Below are 9743 nucleotides of genomic sequence, written 5' to 3'. Positions count from 1 at the left end.
AATAATAATAATAATAATTATTATTATTATCAATGGATAATAATATAGTAGTAATTCTGTCTTCCTATGTGGCAGAAGGCTGGACTGGATAGCCTTGAGAGGTCCCTGACTGATAATACTAATAATAATAATAATAATTCAGAAGGGACTATATTATTATCCATTTATAATAATAATAATAATTATAAATGGATAATAATATAGTAGTAATTCTGTCTTCCTATGTGGCAGAAGGCTGGACTGGATAGCCTTGAGAGGTCCCTGACTGATAATACTAATAATAATAATAATAATTCAGAAGGGACTATATTATTATCCATTTATAATAATAATAATAATTATAAATGGATAATAATATAGTAGTAATTCTGTCTTCCTATGTGGCAGAAGGCTGGACTGGATAGCCTTGAGAGGTCCCTGACTGATAATACTAATAATAATAATAATAATTCAGAAGGGACTATATTATTATCCATTTATAATAATAATAATAATTATAAATGGATAATAATATAGTAGTAATTCTGTCTTCCTATGTGGCAGAAGGCTGGACTGGATAGCCTTGAGAGGTCCCTGACTGATAATACTAATAATAATAATAATAATTCAGAAGGGACTATATTATTATCCATTTATAATAATAATAATAATTATAAATGGATAATAATATAGTAGTAATTCTGTCTTCCTATGTGGCAGAAGGCTGGACTGGATAGCCTTGAGAGGTCCCTGACTGATAATACTAATAATAATAATAATAATTCAGAAGGGACTATATTATTATCCATTTATAATAATAATAATAATTATAAATGGATAATAATATAGTAGTAATTCTGTCTTCCTATGTGGCAGAAGGCTGGACTGGATAGCCTTGAGAGGTCCCTGACTGATAATACTAATAATAATAATAATAATTCAGAAGGGACTATATTATTATCCATTTATAATAATAATAATAATTATAAATGGATAATAATATAGTAGTAATTCTGTCTTCCTATGTGGCAGAAGGCTGGACTGGATAGCCTTGAGAGGTCCCTGACTGATAATACTAATAATAATAATAATAATTCAGAAGGGACTATATTATTATCCATTTATAATAATAATAATAATTATTATTATTATTATCAATGGATAATAATATAGTAGTAATTCTGTCTTCCTATGTGGCAGAAGGCTGGACTGGATAGCCTTGAGAGGTCCCTGACTGATAATACTAATAATAATAATAATAATTCAGAAGGGACTATATTATTATCCATTTATAATAATAATAATTATTATAAATGGATAATAATATAGTAGTAATTCTGTCTTCCTATGTGGCAGAAGGCTGGACTGGATAGCCTTTAGAGGTCCCTTCTGACTATTATGATAATAATAATAATAGTAAAAATATTAATGGATAATAATATAGTAGTAATTCTGTCTTCCTATATGGTGGGAGCTGGAATGGATAGCCTTGAGAGGTCCCTGACTGATAATTATTATTATTATTATTGTTAATGGATAATAATATAGTAGTAATTCTGTCTTCCTATATGGCGGGAGCTGGAATGGATAGCCTTGAGAGGTCCCTGACTGATAATTATTATTATTATTATTGTTAATGGATAATACTATAGTAGTAATTCTGTCTTCCTATATGGTGGGAGCTGGACTGGATGGCCTTGAGAGGTCCCTTCTGACTGATAATAATAATAATAATAATAATAATAATAATAATAATAATAATAATAATAAATGGATAATAATATAGTAGTAATTCTGTCTTCCTATATGGCGGGAGCTGGACTGGATGGCCTTTAGAGGTCCCTTCTGACTGATAATAATAATAATAATAAATAATAGTAAAAATATTAATGCATAATAATATAGTAGTAATTCTTTCTTCCTTTATGGTGGGAGCTGGACTGGATGACCTTTAGACTCTTCTTTACCCTTCTGACTCTTATAATAATAATAATAATAATAATAATAATAATAATAATAATAATAAATATTAATGCATAATACTATAGTAGTAATTCTTTCTTCCCATTTGGTGGGAGCTGGGCTGGATGGCTTTAGAGGTCCCTGATGATGATGATGATGATGATGATGATGATGATGATGATGATGATGATAATAATAATTGTTGTTGCCTCTTCCCCTCGCAGACGGTTCCTGGCGCTCTCCGTCTGGTTGTGAATGGCGAGATTGGTAAGCGCGGGTCCTCTTGCCCCCCTGATGCCAAGGAGAAAAGGGGGTCCCGGTCGCGCAATCGGGGGGCTTGACCGCCTTCTTGTCTCCCCCAGTTTCGGCCCACGGCTACGAATACGACCACCTCTACGTCCACTTCTTCCTGGAGCTGCCCAGCGGTGAGTGGAGGCGCCCGGGGGGCCGTTTGGGGTCTCTTCCAACCCTATTATGTGAATAATAATAATAATAATAATAATAATAATAATAATATAATTCTATCTTCCTTTGTGTTAGAAGGAGGTTGGACTAGATGGCCTTTGGGGGTTCCTTCCAACTCTAGGAAAATAATACTACTACTAATAATAATAACAACAACAACAACAACAACAATAATAATCATCATCCTATCTTCGTGGTGGAAGGAGGTTGGACTGGATGGCCTTTGGGGGTCCCTTATAATGATGTAATAATAACAACAACAACAATGGACTGGATGACCCTTGGGGTCCCTTCCAACTCTAATAATAATAATAATAATAATAATAATAATAATAATAATAAAATTCTATCTTCCTTTGCGTTAGAAGGAGGTTGGACTGGATGGCCTTTGGGGGTCCCTTATAATGATGTAATAACAACAACAACAACAACAACAACAATGGACTGGATGACCCTTGGGGTCCCTTCCAACTCTAATAATAATAATAATAATAATAATAAAATTCTATCTAACTTTGTGTTAGAAGGAGGTTGGACTGGATGGCCTTTGGGGGTCCCTTTCAACTCTAGGAATATAATGATAATGATGATGATAATAATAATAATAATAATAATAATAATGGACTGGATGGCCTTTGGGGTCCCTTCCAACTCAAATAATAATGATAATAATAATAGTAGTAGTAATAATAATAATAATAATAATAATAATGGACTAGATGGCCCTTGGGATCTCTTCCAACTCTAATAATAATGATAATAATAATAATGATGATGATGATGGTCTGGATGGCCTTTGGGGTCCCTTCCAACTCAAATAATAATGATAATGATAATGATAATAATAATAATAATAATAATGGACTGGATGGCCTTTGGGGGTCCCTTCCAACTCTAATTATAATAATGATGATGATAATAATATAATAATAATGATGATGATGGACTGGATGGCCCTTGGGGTCCCTTCCAGCTCTAATAATAATGATAATAGTAATAATAATAATAATAATAATAATGGACTGGATGGCCCTTGGGGTCCCTTCCAACTCTAATAATAATGATAATAATAATAATATTGGACTGGATGGCCCTTAGGATCCCTTCCAACTCTAATAATAATGCTAATGATAACAATAATAATAATAATAATAATAATAATAATAATAATAATAATAATGGACTGGATGGCCCTTGGGGTGCCTTCCAACTCTAATAATAATGATAATAATAGTAATAATAATAATAATAATGGACTGGATGGCCCTTGGGGTCCCTTCCAACTATAGGAATATAATAATGATAATGATAATAATAATAATAATGGACTGGATGGCCTTTGGGATCCCTTCCAACTCAAATAATGATAATAATAATAGTAATAATAATAATAATGATGGACTGGATGGCCCTTGGGGTCCCTTCCAACTATAGGAATATAATAATGATAATGATAATAACAATAATAATAATAATAATCGATTGGATAGCCCTTGGGTTCCAACTGTAGGAATATAATGATGATGATGATGATGATGATGATAACAGTGATAATAATAATATTGGACTGGATGGCCCTTGGGATCCCTTCCAACTGTAGGAATATAATAATTATGATAATATAATAATAATAATAATAATATTAATAATAATAATAATAATAATAATAATAATAATAGAGTCATTCTCTCCTCCTCCTTGGCAGGAAAGGGTAAGAGTGGATGGCCTTTGGGGGTCCCTTCCAACTCCCAATAGGATTCTATGCTATTTCCTCTGCCTCTGCCTCATACCTGCAGGCTTGTGTGTATCTCTGGCTGTGTGGCCATCTGTCGGGAGGGATTGGGTTGTGCCTTCCGGCTCTCCATGGCTTCTTCCCTTTTAGGCTGGTCCTGCCCGCCTTCGCAGCCGCTCTCCGGAGTGTCCCAGACCTGCGCCACCAAGACCTGCGGATGGGTAGGTTGGGAAAATAATAATAATAATAACAATAATAATAATAATAATAATGTAATTCTTTCTGACTGGTGCGTCTCCCTTTTCTCCCCAGGAGCGGGTGGCCTTTTTCTCCTTCCCGTTCACCCTGGAAGTCTTCTGCAGCCAAGAGGAAGAGGCCGAAGGTGAGTCACAATAATAATAATAACAATCAATAATAATAATAATAATAATAATAATAATAATATTTTCGCATCATCCGAAAATACATCACACAGTCATATTTCATATCACATGATTTTGTAATAAGGTGTTGGGTGGAGACGCCAAAGCATAATAATAATAATAATAATAATATGATGATGATGATGTTGATGATGATGATAGCAAAGTAAAGTATAATAGCAATAAGTATTGAAATATAATAATAATAATAATAATAATGTAATAAGGTGTTGGGTGGAGACGCCAAAGCATAATAATAATAATAATAATAATAATAATAATAATATGATGATGATGATGTTGATGATGATGATAGCAAAGTAAAGTATAATAGCAATAAGTATTGAAATATAATAATAATATGTTGTTATTGTTAATATTAATAATATATTAAATCATAACATTATATCATGATGATGATGATGATGATAGCCAAGTAAAGTATAATAGCAATAAGTATTGAAATATAATAATAATATGTTGTTATTGTTAATATTAATAATATAATAAATTATAACCTTATATCATGATGATGGTGATAATAGCAAAGTAACGTATAATAGCAATAAGTATTGCAATATAATAATAATATATTATTGTTAATATTAATAATAATATAATAAACTGTAACATTATATCATGATGATGGTGATGATGATAGCCAAGTAAAGTATAATAGCAATAAGTATTGAAATAATATGTTATTTTTGATAATATTAATAATAATATACTAAATTATAACATATTATGATGATGATAATAGCAAAGTAAAGTATAATAGCAATAAGTATTGAAATATAATAATAATAATAATAATAATAATAATAATAATAATAATAATAATAATAATAATAAGGTGTTGGGTGGAGACTCCAAAGCATAATAATAATAATGTGTTATTATTGTTAATATTAATAATAATATAATAAATTATAACATTATATGATGATGATGATGATGATGATGATAGCCAAGTAAAGTATAATAGCAATAAGTATTGAAATATAATAATAATATGTTGTTATTGTTAATATTAATAATATATTAAATCATAACATTATATCATGATGATGATGATAGCCAAGTAAAGTATAATAGCAATAAGTATTGAAATAATATGTTATTTTTGATAATATTAATAATAATATACTAAATTATAACATATTATGATGATGATAATAGCAAAGTAAAGTATAATAGCAATAAGTATTGAAATATAATAATAATAATAATAATAATAATAATAATAATAATAATAATAATAATAATAATAATAAGGTGTTGGGTGGAGACTCCAAAGCATAATAATAATAATGTGTTATTATTGTTAATATTAATAATAATATAATAAATTATAACATTATATGATGATGTTGATGATGATGATGATGATAGCCAAGTAAAGTATAATAGCAATAAGTATTGAAATATAATAATAATAATAATAATAATAATAATAATAATGTAATAAGGTGTTGGGTGGAGATGCCAAAGCATAATAATAATAATGTGTTATTATTGTTAATATTAATAATAATATAATAAATTATAACATTATATGATGATGTTGATGATGATGATGATGATAGCCAAGTAAAGTATAATAGCAATAAGTATTGAAATATAATAATAATAATAATAATAATAATAATAATAATGTAATAAGATGTTGGGTGGAGATGCCAAAGCATAATAATAATATGTTATTATTGTTAATAATAATATACTAAATTATAACATATTATGATGATGATAATAGCAAAGTATAATAGCAATAAGTATTGAAATATAATAATAATATGATGTTATTGTTAATATTAATAATAATATATTAAATCATAACATTATATCATGATGATGATGATGATGATAGCAAAGTAAAGTATAATAGCAATAAGTATTGAAATATAATAATAATACGTTGTTATTGTTAATATTAATAATAATATAATAAGTCATAACATTATATCATGATGATGATGATGATGATAGCCAAGTAAAGTATAATAGCAATAAGTATTGAAATATAATAATAATATGTTGTTATTGTTAATATTAATAATAATATAATAAGTCATAACATTATATCATGATGATGATGATGATGATAGCCAAGTAAAGTATAATAGCAATAAGTATTGAAATATAATAATAATATGTTGTTATTGTTAATATTAATAATAATATAATAAATCATAACATTATATCATGATGATGATGATGATGATGATAGCCAAGTAAAGTATAATAGCAATAAGTATTGAAATATAATAATAATATGTTGTTATTGTTAATATTAATAATAATATAATAAGTCATAACATTATATCATGATGATGATGATGATGATAGCCAAGTAAAGTATAATAGCAATAAGTATTGAAATATAATAATAATATGTTGTTATTGTTAATATTAATAATAATATAATAAATCATAACATTATATCATGATGATGATGATGATGATGATAGCCAAGTAAAGTATAATAGCAATAAGTATTGAAAAATAATAATAATAATAATAATAATAAGGTGTTGGGTGGAGACTCCAAAGCATAATAATAATAATGTGTTATTATTGTTAATATTAATAATAATATAATAAATTATAACATTATATGATGATGATGATGATGATGATAGCCAAGTAAAGTATAATAGCAATAAGTATTGAAATATAATAATAATAATAATAATAATAATAATAATAATAATAATAATAATAATAAGGTGTTGGGTGGAGACGCCAAAGCATAATAATAATAATGTGTTATTATTGTTAATATTAATAATAATACAATAAATTATAACATTATATGATGATGATGATGATGATAGCCAAGTAAAGTATGATAGCAATAGGTATTGCAATAGACCAATCCTTGTGTCTGGCAGGGGGGCTTCCGGGGTGGCCGGTGCTGTACTTCGAGGTGTTCTCCTTGGACCTGTGGCAGCGCTCCCGGGTCGAGGGCTACGGCTTCGTGGCTTTGCCGGCCACCCCAGGACCCCACACCGTGAGAGCCCCCACGTGGCGCCCCCTGGAGCTGGGTCCCTGGGCGGAGCTGCAGCGCTTCTTTGTGGGGGGCTCCCCGGAGCTGGAGGACCCGGCCTACGCCCGCCTGCCCCCCACCTTCCAGGGAGACCGGCTCAGCCGATTCGGGTTCCGCACCAAGACCACGGGCACCGTCAGCTTCCGCCTCCACTGCCTCCAGCAGTCCAAGTGAGCCCCCACTGGGGGGGGGGGGGACGGGGACGGGGACGGGGGGCAGACCTGGGGGGGGGGGACCCTCTGGGGCAGGCGCCACGGGGAGGGGGGGGGTCCTGGTCCGGAGGTGGAGGGGTCCCCAGGGCCCCCGTCATCAGGACGGCCGGGGGGACCACACGGGGAATCTTCTTCTAGGATGAGAATAATAATGATAATAATAATAATAATAATGTAATAATAACGATGCAATAATAATAATGATGATGTAATAATAATAATAATGATAATATAATGTAATAAGGATGCAATAATAATGATGATGATGTAATAATAATAATGTAATAGTAATAATAATATAATACTGTAATAATGTAATAATAATAATAATGTAATAATAACGATGCAATAATAATAATGATGATGTAATAATAATAATAATGATAATATAATGTAATAAGGATGCAATAATAATGATGATGATGTAATAATAATAATGTAATAGTAATAATAATAATGTAATAATAACGATGCAATAATAATAATGATGATGTCATAATAATAATAATGGTAATATAATAATAATGTAATAATGATGCAATAATAATGATGATGATGTAATAATAATAATGTAATAGTAATAATAATATAATACTGTAATAATGTAATAATAATAATAATAATGTAATAATAACGATGCAATAATAATAATGATGATGTAATAATAATAATAATGATAATATAATGTAATAATGATGCAATAATAATGATGATGATGTAATAATAATGTAATAGTAATAATAATATAATACTGTAATAATGTAATAATAATAATAATAATGTAATAATAACGATGCAATAATAATAATGATGATGTAATAATAATAATAATGATAATATAATAATGTAATAATGATGCAATAATAATGATGATGATGTAATAATAATAATGTAATAGTAATAATAATATAATACAGTAATAATGTAATAATAATAATAATGTAATAATAACGATGCAATAATAATAATGATGATGTAATAATAATAATAATAATGATAATATAATGTAATAATGATGCAATAATAATGATGATGATGTAATAATAATAATGTAATAGTAATAATAATATAATACTGTAATAATGTAATAATAATAATAATAATGTAATAATAACGATGCAATAATAATAATGATGATGTAATAATAATAATAATGATAATATAATGTAATAATGATGCAATAATAATGATGATGATGTAATAATAATAATGTAATAGTAATAATAATATAATACTGTAATAATGTAATAATAATAATAATGTAATAATAACGATGCAATAATAATAATGATGATGTAATAATAATAATAATGATAATATAATGTAATAATGATGCAATAATAATGATGATGATGTAATAATAATAATGTAATAGTAATAATAATAATGTAATAATGATGCAATAATAATAATGATGATGTAATAATAATAATAATGATAATATAATGTAATAATGATGCAATAATAATGATGATGATGTAATAATAATAATGTAATAGTAATAATAATATAATACTGTAATAATGTAATAATAATAATAATAATGTAATAATAACGATGCAATAATAATAATGATGATGTAATAATAATAATAATGATAATATAATGTAATAATGATGCAATAATAATGATGATGATGTAATAATAATAATGTAATAGTAATAATAATATAATACTGTAATAATGTAATAATAATAATAATGTAATAATAATAATGATAATGTTATAATAAAAATAATGTAATAATGATGCAATAATGATGATGATGGAATAATAACAATGCAATAATAATACTGATAATAAAAATAATGTAGTAATAATAGTGATAATGTTATAATAAAAATAATGTAATAATGATGCAATAATGATGATGATGGAATAATAACAATGCAATAATAATACTGATAATAAAAATAATG

The 9743-nt window shown here is 27.7% G+C and overlaps 1 protein-coding gene across 4 annotated transcripts in view; it reads left to right on the top strand.

Moving 5' to 3' along the window:
- The window catches only part of LOC134293027 (tectonic-like complex member MKS1), a 237211-nt gene that overhangs the window by 221436 nt on the left and 6032 nt on the right, over positions 1 to 9743 (top strand). For all 4 annotated transcript variants that reach the window (XM_062959233.1, XM_062959232.1, XM_062959234.1 and 1 more), the window contains 5 exons: positions 2166 to 2208; positions 2304 to 2366; positions 4289 to 4359; positions 4451 to 4520; positions 7458 to 7782. In XM_062959233.1, the coding sequence (XP_062815303.1) occupies positions 2166 to 2208; positions 2304 to 2366; positions 4289 to 4359; positions 4451 to 4520; positions 7458 to 7782 (572 nt within the window). The remainder of the gene's footprint in view (positions 1 to 2165; positions 2209 to 2303; positions 2367 to 4288; positions 4360 to 4450; positions 4521 to 7457; positions 7783 to 9743) is intronic.

The sequence above is a fragment of the Anolis carolinensis genome, unplaced genomic scaffold, assembly GCF_035594765.1.
Source record: "Anolis carolinensis isolate JA03-04 unplaced genomic scaffold, rAnoCar3.1.pri scaffold_7, whole genome shotgun sequence".
In the NCBI taxonomy this organism is placed as follows: domain Eukaryota; kingdom Metazoa; phylum Chordata; class Lepidosauria; order Squamata; family Dactyloidae; genus Anolis; species Anolis carolinensis.
The sequence above is the reverse complement of the archived record's forward strand: the minus strand, read 5'-3'. Positions and strand labels throughout refer to the sequence as shown.